We start from the raw sequence: 13,123 nt of genomic DNA, 5'->3' as shown, positions 1-13,123 counted from the left end.
TATGGCACCATTAATCGATTACATTCCTTTCCATAAGGTAGGTTCGATCAGCTTATTTATCTGGTTATGGCATTATGGTTATAAGTCACCATTAATTCGCCCTATAGCCGGCCAATTGGTTTTTGGTTTCTCGCCATATCCATAACCTAAAAATATTTGAGTTGGTAAATTTAATAACTTTTTGTAGATTTTATTCATTGTTTTGGATACGTTATGACTAAGAGACTTATTTTTTTGTCGAATACGTTTGTAATTTTTTGCATTTTCTTCATTTGTACAAAATTTTCACGATTTTTAGGTTAAGGCACCATTAATCGATCACATTGGGAGATGGTTATGGATATGGGTACATGGTCGTAACGACTATGGCGTTAGGGTTAAGGAAGTTTAATTAGCCCTTTAAGCTTGAACCTCCGCTTTACTTATCTTTGCTTACGTTATTAAGGAATGATACCCAAGCTGCAAGTGTCAACCCCTATATAAGATGAAAAAACTGTTTTTTTTTTCCGCTTCAATGCGAGTTGATATAAGCTTGAAACATTAAAAAAAACGAGCGAAATAATGTATTCATATAAAATGTCTACTAATTTAAGTGATTATTTTATGTTGTATAGTTATAAAACGGCTTATGAAAAAAAAAAAAAAAACTAAGCATCATCTTTTGAGTAGATCGGAGGTGTAGGGTCATACATATATTTGATTTTTTCAAATGTATTTACTCACGTTAACATTGTAACTCAAATATGCCAAAAATAATAAATTTTTCCCCTACATAATATGTATTAAAGTTTAGAATTCAATTTAAACATACTTATTACATAATTAAATAGGAAGTGCTCCCGAAGTGAGTTTATGTAAAACAATACTTACCTTGAATCTTCGAAATGCATGAAAGCGTCTAACTTTAAAATGCTTGAGCATGCTATATTTCAAATATTGTAACTTTTTGAACTAATAAAATATATACGGCTAAAAATTAATGAAAATATGTGCATTTTATTTTTTTGGGTACAATTTTCCACAACAAGGTATACAAGTATAATTATATATATATATATTATATTAATAAATACTTTAGGATAAGATACATGTACATTAGAGCGGGTCAAATTTTTTTTCATCAGGAGTATAGTAAAAACGTAATCTACAAATGATTCTAAGAAAAATTGCGGAAGAAACCATAGCTCTAAGTCCGATTTCGAGTCCCCGACTTTTGCAAAATAGATATTTTGCCATATGAATGTAGGGTTTGGCCAAAAAAAAAATCGCCATAGCTTCTGATAGAATTATAGGAAAAATATCATATTTGGCTTACTTTAAGCGTGTTTTACGTACATTTCAGAATCTGTATTAATATCTATAGTGTTTTTGAATTTTAGTAGAGATATCAGGCTTAAATTATGAGAAATTTGCCTAAAATGAACTTTTAACTATTATTATATTATCATTTTTAACAAATTTCTTATGGAATTTTTTTTTTCTTTACAGCTAAAATACGTTCAGAACATTTCCAACAACTATCATTCAGACAGCTTTTTCGAATTCGTTTTAGTAGAAACAAATTTTCAAAAAAAAAACCCTATATTTTCAAGTAATAAGCAAAAAAAACACAATTTTTATAATTTGAATGTAATTTATTTAAAAAATAATTTTTTTACTTAGAATTGACCATTTTAACGTATTTTTCAAAACAAAAGTAACGTTATGTTATTATTTTTAAAAATTTTTTTTGCTCTCCATTCCTAGTTGTTTTTCGCGACTTTCTACTGTAACAGTCGTAACACCTTCACATTTGTTTTTTTTTGTTTTCTATAACACGTTTGGAAACAGATGTTAACAACTGTACATATCTTTTCTTAAATATAACTTTTATAATATACATATATTCGGGTATATAAAATTCAAAAACGTTTCATAAAAATTACAAAAAACGTAAAAAAAAGTTAGAAACACATGAGGGATTTATTAAAATACAAAAAATGAATTAAAAATTAGCACGATTTAAATAATCACATAATATTTTTTGCAAATAGTACATACATTTTTTAAGCATAGAGCCACAGTTTAAGGTTACTATTTGTGAATTTTGTTTTAAGGAACATACAGTCATTTGCTGCAATTCACTTTCGACTATTTAAATTCGCTCGAAATTGAATTGCAGCTCATGACTGATAGAGTATTCAAGTGATGTTTACGTTTGTTTACAATAAAAATATATAAAAGCTAAAGGTCAATATTTGTAAAATAAAGCAAGCAAAAGTATAGTAGAAATTAAACCATCTCGGAGTATTAGCGGATTAAAGCCAATATATACTTCTGCAATGAGTACAAACAATTATGTTTTGAATATTTATTTTTGTCCAATATTTCTGTTTTGGACAACAAAGCGAAAATTCCATAGTCATTTAACGAAATATTTACAGGTTTCAAAACCAATAGCTTCAACAATTGTATTCCAAAACACCTCCGGATATGAGAAAACATTTCAGTTAGATGGCATTTATATAAACTCAGGCAATTCATTAAAATAAATAAACAATTCAGAAGTGGAATATCCTGTACTCAGCAAAAAATAGACCGTTTCATAATTTCCAGTTGTATTTAAGCGAGCGTCAGCTGGATATAAAAAATCCCTAATTGGGTTTTTAAAAAATTTTACGGGGTTGGTTTTCTCTAATACTAGGTACAAACACACACAAAATTGGCAATTTATACCATTTGGGCAATTTCTTAAAAAAAAAATTGCGTAATAAATTGTTTCAAACTGCAAATGCAACCTTGTAAAGTTTGTTTATTGAGTAGATTGAAACGTCAGATACGCATGGCTCAACTATATGGTTGGCTCATCTCAGCTGAAGTTATTTTTTTCATTTCCCTGGAGTGGGGATTTTCAAAAGAAGATGGCAAACTCAAAATTAAACCAAAACATTGAACACATTTTCTTACAACACACAAAAATTTCAAAGTTTTATGTTTTCATTCCATTCCATTCGCCTAATACCAACACGCACATTTTTACAGTCTGAACAAAGGTATGTTGTTGCTGTAGAGATGAGCCAACCAGCTATGAAATTACTATTGTGTAAGCTAAATTGAGTTGTATGAACACCACTCAATTTAAATCGAAATTGCCTCAATTTATTTTTCTGTTTGAACATAGTATGACTTTCAATAGTATCAAACGTTTAACGAATTTTGAAAGGTACACCTTCCGTTTTATAAATACAAAATGTGTTAAAAAACTGCTTAGGTACTAAACAAATATTTTCTTTTTTGAACAGCGATATTTTGTTATTAATTTTTCATTAAAACTCGTTCCCTTAACAATCAAAAAGGCATACACAATTTTAATATGCAAATAGGTATTTCAACAGCTTTAGCTTTTATCGACACTTCAATAGCTGTAATGTTCCTTACGTTTTCCCATGCACTGAACATTTCTAGCTGCATTTTTATATATGCAGGGTGTATAGTTTTGGCATATTAGGAGTATAAGGGAGTAAATAGCTGTAAAGGAACAGGTTTCGAAAAACTGGTGTTGAAGCATTAGGGGTATTCGTCTAGAATCCATAGAAAACGTAGAAAGTTTTTCATTTTCTGTCAGGAGTTTTTTACACGCAACAGCAAAATACTTTTGTGTAAAACCTTCCCAACAGGCATTTCGGTAAATGTTTTGAAAAGTCACTTAAAGTAAACTTGCTGTATTAAACGATATATAAACGTTTTTAGCATTAAATATATTTTAATTTTTTTCAGAAAACGTTTTATAAGCGTTGAGGGCAAATGTTAGTAAATAATTAAGCTGTGAAAGTAAATTGTAAATGTTTACAAAACAAAGGCGAGAAAACTATTTGTCAGTATTTTTCAACTTGGAAAATTTCATAATATTTTCATAAACGTTTGCTCATGAGCGAGAAAAAATTATCGTTTATAAAAAGCTTTAGGAAACGATTTATAAAAAGCTTTCCTTTAGAAACGTTTTATAAGTTTACATTTATAAGCTTAAAAGCAACGAGCCCTTTCGATTATTTTACGCTTATCTGTAAACAAAAAATCAACGTTTTTTAAGCTTAGACCCGGTTTTTCAGTACAAGTTCAACTCAGTTTGTCCGTTAAACTACGCTTAAACTTATTCTGCAGTTTTCCAGTATACTTTAACTGAAGTTTAAGCTGAGCTTAAGCGGCCTATCTGGCTGGGTTAAACTCTAGTTAACCTATCGGTCATTTCCGTTCGTTCGAAATGGCGTCGAATATACCCAACAAGCATTTGAGCTTGAGTACAATTAGAGCTCATGTTGATAACTAGGCATACTTCTAAAATCTCAAGAGTTGTTTCGAAACAGTGGCTCAACTCAAGAATCATAGCGTACTCAGTAAAAGAGGTAATTTTTTATAAAGCAAAACATTCTATTACTTAAGCTGAACAAATTTAATTAACAACTTTAACTGGACTCAAAAGTAAGATTCCATACTACAGTTTTTCACGAAAATAAAATGATATATAATTTAAAAATAAATAAATGTGACACGCTTACGTCCGAAGAGATTTTAGGCAGAGCTTCTTTTCCAATTTGCGTCGTCCTCCTTTTAATTTTTCCTACAAATTGGCCGGACGAGACCTACTTGTTTTATACCGACTCCGAACGACATCTGCAAGGCAGATTAGTTTTCACTGAGAGCTTTTCATGGCAGAAATACAAACGGAGTGTTTGCAAAACATTGCCGATGGGTAATCCCGCTTAGAAAAAGTGGGTTCTAATTGAACAACCTTGTTTCTAAAATTTTGATGTTGCTTTGCCCGGGGCATGAACCTAGGATCTTCGGTGTGGTAGGCGGCGCACGCTACCATCATACCACGGCGGCCACCTATATAATTTATTTTTGATGACTTACGCCTCGGTACTGCTATCAATTAGGTGTTTATTTTTCACAATAAATATTTGCTTTGGTGGTACCACCTAGGAGATCTTTTTTTCAACTTCACCTCAACTCGATATCCAATGTAGGATATCAACTGGAGAAACTTGTTGAATATTCATTTGAGAACTGTACATTTCTCAATATCTTTCGAAATTAGGATATTAATTGGAAAATATTAATGACGTTTCAGATCAACTCGAAAACTTAATTTTACAAAATTTCTCAAAGATTGGATAGTGATTGGAGAATGAAGTTGGATATCAATTCGAGAACTATATGGTTTAAGAATAATTAAATAATGATGTTGGATATCACTTCCGGAACTATATATGTATATAATTTCGCTGGAGCATTTTTTTCCATGTTTGTTGGGTAAACAAAATCCAGCTGTTGCCGTATCTACAAATTATCTAGATAATAAAAAAACAAATGTTGCCGCACAAAAAGCATACCCGGCCTTAGCTTAACCAACTACTGACAAACCGGACCTTAGTGTTCATTTGAGAACACTTTTTATAAACTTATATTACGATTACGAAATATATTCATGTGGCAAGAATATTGAAATTGAATTTTCCCAACAAGCAAAGTAAATGAAAAGTAAGTTTTTAAAAAGTTTATAGAAATAGATATTAAGCTTACAAAACGCTAATTTTTAGTTTACGAAACGTTTGATAGAAAACGTAAAATAATCGAAATGGAACGTTGGTTAGAAGCTTAAAAATATATGATTACATAAAATTTTATAAGAAAGCAATACATTTCAGTTTTGTATATAAAACTAAATCATTAACAAGCATTCGGTCTCAACGCTTACAAAAAAGATGATCGAAGAAAACTAAAATTTATTAAATATTGAAAGCGTTTACGCTTCGCTTATTATAAAAACTTAATGTTATTTCCAAAAACATTTACAAAATTGTTGCAATCTTGTGTGCGAAGCAGTTTTGCAAATTTTTTAAATGCATAAAATACACATTTTGTATTTAACTGTTGGCGTTAAATGCAGGATCAGATCGAGATGAAATTTCTTGGGTAAGTGGTGCGTTCTCTGCGTGTAGAATATTTGGTCTAGGAAACGTGGAATATTTTCAACGTTTACTACGGTTCCTAGACTGAGAGAATTGCCCTATTATTAAATTGAGTATTCTTCACTATACTCAGTTGGTTTTAAAAAGCATAACTTATGCTTTAGAAAAGATGAATTGGATTTTTATATTTTTTCTTATATCCGATTAACGTTGTCTAAATCCGGATTCTAAAACCCAACTGACTTTAAAATGAGCACAACTGTAAATAGTGCTCTTGTGTTTATGATACAAGGTATTATAACATGCTGAAAAGTTGGCAAGACTTTGTTGACAAAGACCCAACCCAGGCCCTTAAGTGAGAGTTTCAACTACAGTTAAAGTTTTAGAGTTAAGAAGAACGGTAAATGTAGGTATAAACGGCCAAAATGGAAGCATTGCAATGAGGCCAACCTTAGCTCGCACTAAAAAGAATTGCCGTAACTGTTCGTTTTGCTACCCATACATCGTGATTGTATGACATCCAGCGTAGGGGCGAGGAAAGCCTTAAATTAGTTTGTACTTCATCTATATGGAGCTGTGAAGAGACCGGTATATGAACGGAGATGAAGATGAGAAAGGGAGAAGAAGTAGGAGGAATATCCATAATTATAATTAGATGAAAATGGAGGGTTTAATTAGTAATAAATAAAATCATAATAAATACTATATATGTATGTATATGAAAATGCCCTTTTTCGCGAATTAATATAATGGACTGGGAATCGGGGTTTATTGCACTAAAATAGTATTCATACGTAACATTTAAATGAGCTCTTAAAACGACATTTTTAGTATAATATTCTTAATATAAGTTTCGACTAACATTTAATAAATATTTTAATTGGGTTACATTTCACAAACAATTTTATAAATATCTTATTTACGCATATTTAAATAAAATTTATAAAATCTGTTTGATATACTATCAGTTTTTTCCATTCTCCCATTCCTCGTATTCTAAATAAAAATTCCTTGTGGGTTTTTTCACTTCTCCCTTTCCTCCTATTCTGAACAATGTTCGAAAAAGCGGAAACCGGTTATGGGAGAAAAGTAAGTATTATGAATGTGAGTGAGAGGGATATTTCTTTGCCATTTCTTAGGAGTTTTTCCCTTGTTAAATTAAAGGGAATGCATCAAAATAGTTAAAGTAAATTGGTTCTTTTAAGAAGCAACACTTATTTGTACAAATATGTGCTAAAATATGTACATTCTACCACAATATTCTTTATTTTAAGTCGAAAAGTATATCACAAGCAACGGAAGAGTTCTTGGTATATTTGATGCAGCCATCCAGAAATTGTGCAAAGAGTTTTTAAGAAGGCTTAAATAGATTCTGGCATATGACGAAAGACGAATTCAACTCGACTTGGCCGCCAGAAAACTGCTTTGCTCAATGGAAGAAGATAACTTATGCTCCTCTGTTGATCTTGTTGTGGCCACAATTCATTACTAATTTTAGTCAATACCATATGAAATGCAATATTGTGTATTTTTCATATTTTATTTCCAAATTTTAAACAAACTCGCAGCAATAATTAAACTTTTCAATTTCCTAAACAAAAATAGAAATGCGCAACAAAATTTCAATTGGCAAAACAGTTGACTTCGAGATTCGAACTTCCTATTCCCCAATTATTCTTCTCCCTAGGAGAAAAGAATTAGAGGATTATTTCCGCGGGAATAAAAAAATCCGCGAGAATATTTAGAATTGGTCTGTATGTATTTAACATATATTATATATATTATTAGTATCTCTTAATTACCGAATCTCATAATACTTTTACTTTCTATTGATATCATGTGCTCTTCGATTGGTTTTGAATGAATTTATCAGCGCAAAAGTGGAGTAACCCGCAACTTACTTTCATAACGGGTATGGTATAAAATATGTACTTCTTTAAACTATATACTTTCAACACAATAGTTGATAAGCTACCTCTAGGTATCCATAAATAAATGAAGTTAAAAGTGTAATTTTAGTGTAAATAGCACAGTAGAAAACCAAGAGGTTAAAAAGTGGAGTACAAGAATTATTATCAAAATCAAAGAGGATAAATTATGATAAGAGACGTCACTCGTTACTCGCAGCCATTTGCTCGATGTTTTCTAAGAGGTAGTCGCTGGTTTTTTCTTGGGCGAGATTTGCAAAAAATGTCTTCTATACAGTTTCGTGGGTATTTGTGTTTATTTTTCTGATTGTATTTAATTAATTAATTAATTCTCTTTCAAAAAATCACTTGCACAAGGTGCCTACACCGCATGGATAAATGCGAGACAATTTAAAAATGTCCCTCTTAGAAAACATTCGGCATAAATTTTTTGATTTCCAGCGAGTTACTCGCCACTCGTAGCAGACTGGTGGCTCTTATTATATTTATCCTATTTGTTATTATACCAATTTTCCGCTGATAGTCCCATATATGTATGTATGCAACCTCTTGCTGGCAAATTAGAAATAAAACAATCGGGAAACCTGTACCTTCGAGCTGAAAGTATTATACTAGGGTTGTTATTATAAATTTTTCCTTATTCCTAAAGAAAAGCAAAAACAAAACAGGCATACGGACTAAAAAAAACCTGCAACTAACATAAATATGTATATGTGATGTAAAAATATTGCCAAGTCGAAACGGAATGCCACTGGGATGTAATGGATCGAACTCCGTACAAGATTACACTAAAAACTAATATACTTTCAGCGTTTTTAGGGTCTCTATATCTCTCCTCGCCTACTTATTCACCCCCCTCTCTTCCTGCCTACTCCTGTATGATTTTCTAGCGGCAAAAATACACAATAAGTCTAGCACCATGGTAGAGGACTGCACAAGGAGTAAAGGTCTATCGGTCAATTGATAAGATTCCTGTGTTGCAGCTGCCGGTGCTAGCGGGTACGACCCTGACGCTGAGGGACTCTGCCAAATACCTAGAAGTAATTTTGGATAGGAAACTATCCTGGAGGGAAAACGCTCAGGAGCGTATGAGGAAAGCAACGGTGGCACTGTACAGCTGTAGAGGAGCTGTTGCACGAATAAGGGGACTATCGCCGGATATTATCCTGTGGCTCTACACTGCTGTGGTTATACCAATCCTTCTATCCGGGTTTTGGTCTGGTGGACGAACTTAGATACAAAATCAAACCTACGAGTATTCCAGAAGGTACAAAAAAGTGCTCTAGTCTGCGTGGCGGGCCCTCTACGCACCACCCCTGCGGAGGCGCTGGATACTCTTTTTAATGTGTTGCCAATAGATTTAATGGCCAAGCAATGTGCGGCCTTTTCTGCTCTACGGCTGCGGGAGTTATCCAGCTGAAGAGATAATGTGGTTGGCCATGCAGCCATTCTTAAGAATCTGGATTCGCCTTCATCGGACTATTTCGCTCCGACTGCATTTTTCGATATGAAGTATGAGGTTGTTATCCTGGATAGGGATTATTGGTCGAAGGAGCCGCCGGACCTGAGCGATAGGCTGCAGATTTATACTGACGTCTCCAAACTGTGTAAAAAGGTGGGCATCGGGTTCTTTGCACCTCAACTAGTGTGGAGTCTATCCTTTAGCCCACCCGATCATTGCAGCATCTTCCAGGCGGGGGTGGCTGCTATTAATGAGGCCGTTGATCACCTGAGGAATTCTGTTCACGGCTATAATAAAATTTGTATTTACTCTGACCGCTGCACTAAAAGCGATTGGGTCGGGTCACATGTAAGTCCAGGACAGTGGAGAAATGCCGTAAATCTCTTAACGAGACCGCTGAGCAAACTTCCCTCAGTCTGGTATGGGTGCCTGGATACTCGGAAATACCGGGCAATGAGATGGCTGACGAACTTGCAAGAGGGGACACATCCGTTCCGCTTTCGCCGTCCTGGAAGGGATTGATCATGCCGCTCGCTACCTGTAAGCTCACTTTGAAAGAAATTATCCTTAGAGAAGCGGGTGTGAGATGGAGCAATCTCGTATCCTGCTACCACACTAAACTCATGTGGCCTGAATGGGACGCAAGACGTACAAGAAGTCTCCTTCTTCGAAGGGGGGACATATCTCTGGTGGTTGGACTTATAACCGGCCACATAGCAATCGGGAAGCATGCACAACGGCTGGGTGCTCCTTATAATGATTACTGCAGGAGCTGCAAAGACGAAGAGGAGATAAAAACAGTCAAGCATTTTCTGTGCGACTGTCCTGCGCTTTGGCACAAGCGGAAGGAATCTCTGGGATCTGCCTTCTTTGACGATCTTTGTGATCTGGCTAAGTTGGAACCTAAGAAATTCCTGAATTTTGCTGAATCGACCTGTTTGTTTGAGTAGGGGAGAGATCCACGTGGTATCACAATGTGACGTTTTGGGCCTAAGTGCACTGGTGCTCCCACCGGTGGCCACTCTAACCTAACCTAGCATCATGGGGTATTGTAAGAAGTTGTTTTGTTCCTCTAAAATAATATCATCTGAGGTGAAGAAAAGTATCTTAGTTTATCTCTCATTCCCTTCTCTTCGCTTCTCTCTAAGTATCTTTTTCCTACTCTCAATCTCTTCATCCTTCTCTCCACACTTTTTCCTTAGACTTTACCTTACGAAAAAGGATATATTGTATGAAACATTAAATTACAAATTATAATCTAAATATGTTTTGAGTATATGAATGTTCGCTCATACTACGCTAATTAAGTAATACTAACAACACTAAACAATAATTATAACAGATCATGGAAAGCTTAAGTACGTACATTTTATATAATATTTGTGTTACATATATGTATCTTACAATGAATATGTGACATCAACTTGTGTGGTTGGATTTCACGGAGAGTTAAAATTTTTATTTTTTTTTTGAAAATAAGTATTGCATATTCTAATTGAAACACTTTGCACGTTGTGAGAGAGCAGTTTCGCGTAATTCCTCTTTACAAGCACTAACATGTTCAACTAATTCATCACGTTTTTCAAAAGTTTTCTTGCAAATGTAACATTCGTACACATATGCGTTAGGATCGTGTTCCTTCAAATGTTTTGTATACGATTCGATGTCCGTATATCTTTGCTTACACTCACAACACTCCAGAAAACAATCTTCCATTGATGAGTTATCTTCACCACTACTATCATAATGTATTTTTGCACGTTTTTGTGGGCTGGAAGTGCTGCTGGATGAACTCAAGCGTTGTTGATCAAAATTTCCTTCATCATCATCATCGTCGTCGTCATCGGCATCAGCATATTCGTTCTGATTACCATCATCATCCTCGTTGGCATGAATTTTTTTATGTTCGCAATACTCTAAATAATCACTATATTGTCGTGGACAACGCGAACATTTATAATAACGCTCACGTTGATGTGTGACCATATGCTTTTTTAATGTTGAATATTCACGAAAGGGTTTACGACATTTATCACATGAAAACGGTTTCTCCCCGGTATGAATCATAAAGTGACGTTTGAGATTGTGACGTGTACCAAATGCGCGTTGACATAATGTACAAGCAAATTCTTTACGTGCTATAATACCCAGTGATTGAGCATAATTGGAACGCTGAAGTGCTGGCACATTATCGAGTAATAATTGAGTATTTTTATTTACTGTTTTATTAACCGTTATTGTTGAATTAATCGGTACCAAAGATGGCATATCTGTACTTTGTAATGTTGTATTAGAACTGGGCGGCCGTTTTGGTGATGCGTTTGATTTAACGGTAGATTGTTGTATGAATGGTGCAGGGCTTGAAAGAGTTCCCATTCTATTGTTATTGTTTTTCGTTGTGTTCTCAGAAAGTGTTGTTTTAACCATTGTCACATTCATATCACGTACACTAGTTACTAGTATTGGTTTTGTTGTAAGTTGAGCCGGCGGCGTTTGTCTTGCTGTGCCTGCAGCCATTGGTGGAGTTTGTATTTTGTCTGGTGTCGAAGTTGCTGGCGAAGCTGTATGTTGTGGTGGCATTGATGCTATCAATGCACTCGCCTTTGAATCACAGTCATTGCAACGTGTCGGATCATATAGCGTAGGCGTTTTAACACGACAAACCATACATACGAAGTTTGGTTCGTTTGCATGGCGGCGACGATGTTTCTTTAGGTCACTAAACTCTCGAAAACGTCGATCACACATATCGCAGGCAAATGGACGTTCACCTAAACGTAAGAAAAATAATTATATTAGCATCAATAATCATGGCAAGAAAACTACATGTAAATGATTTAGCACTTTTGGGGGGTTTGACTTCGCTTGCTTCCACGTAGGCCCAGAAGATTAAGGAGCTTAAAAATTTCTTGCGTTAAGCTATGCCTGTCTTTAAAATCCACAGGCTGATGTGAACACCCAATGCCTTACCACCTTAGTGCGAGGAAGGAGGAGCTTATGGACCTCCAGAAACAACCGATATTTACTGTTGTTATTGTTGTTGTAGCGATAAGGTTACTCCCCGAAGGCTTTGGGGAGTGTTATCGATGTGATGGTCCTTTGCCGGATGCAAATCCGGTACTTTCCGGTACCAAGGCCGATCATCTCGGGAACGATTTGTTATGACCAGATGCGACCTTCTCGGCCTAGCCGCCCTCCCACCCCCTAGATCCATTAGGAGGTCGGGGTCGCCAGAGCCTCGGCTGTTAATGGAACAGGATTCGCCACGGATAGGTGAGGTTGACAATTGGGTTTGGAAAAGCTATATATTGCGCTGGCAACCTGAAAGGGCTGACCTATACAAACCCCTTGAATCCGGTATTTTAGTCGCCTCTTACGACAGGCATACCTTCCACGGGTATATTCTATCCCCCTAACCCGCTGGGGGACCGATATTTGCTCTTGCCAGCTACTGCTACTTTGAACTGTGTAAGCAATTGAGAAATAAGGATCTTTCCCCGCGAGCGTGAGTTGTCTTGTCATACCAGACCATACATCAGGTATGACTTTGAATCGTGGATTGTGTTGAAAGAAGATTGCAGGAACTTTCGAGTATTAAAGAGAAAAGTTCTTCTGAAGATTTATGGTCTTTCCCGTGAAGGGTATTTCGAAAGAAACTTAATGATTAGTTTTGCACAGATATTAACAAAAGCTTGTTAGATCATGCTATGCGAACAGACGAAGAACTCATGTTTTCCACTATCTACTTTTGTCATTGCTGTGAAATTATAACAGGCAAATGC

The 13,123-nt window shown here is 35.0% G+C and overlaps 1 protein-coding gene across 7 annotated transcripts in view; it reads right to left on the bottom strand.

Moving 5' to 3' along the window:
- Positions 1-707: 707 nt before the first annotated feature.
- The window catches only part of LOC137240796 (uncharacterized), a 29,218-nt gene continuing 16,802 nt past the window's right edge, over positions 708-13,123 (bottom strand). For all 7 annotated transcript variants that reach the window (XM_067767552.1, XM_067767545.1, XM_067767546.1 and 4 more), the window contains one exon: positions 708-12,112. In XM_067767552.1, coding sequence (XP_067623653.1) covers positions 10,833-12,112 — 1,280 coding nt within the window. In that variant the 3' untranslated portion in view covers positions 708-10,832. The remainder of the gene's footprint in view (positions 12,113-13,123) is intronic.

The sequence above is a fragment of the Eurosta solidaginis genome, chromosome 2 (genome assembly GCF_040869045.1).
Source record: "Eurosta solidaginis isolate ZX-2024a chromosome 2, ASM4086904v1, whole genome shotgun sequence".
Taxonomy (NCBI): domain Eukaryota; kingdom Metazoa; phylum Arthropoda; class Insecta; order Diptera; family Tephritidae; genus Eurosta; species Eurosta solidaginis.
The sequence above is the reverse complement of the archived record's forward strand: the minus strand, read 5'-3'. Positions and strand labels throughout refer to the sequence as shown.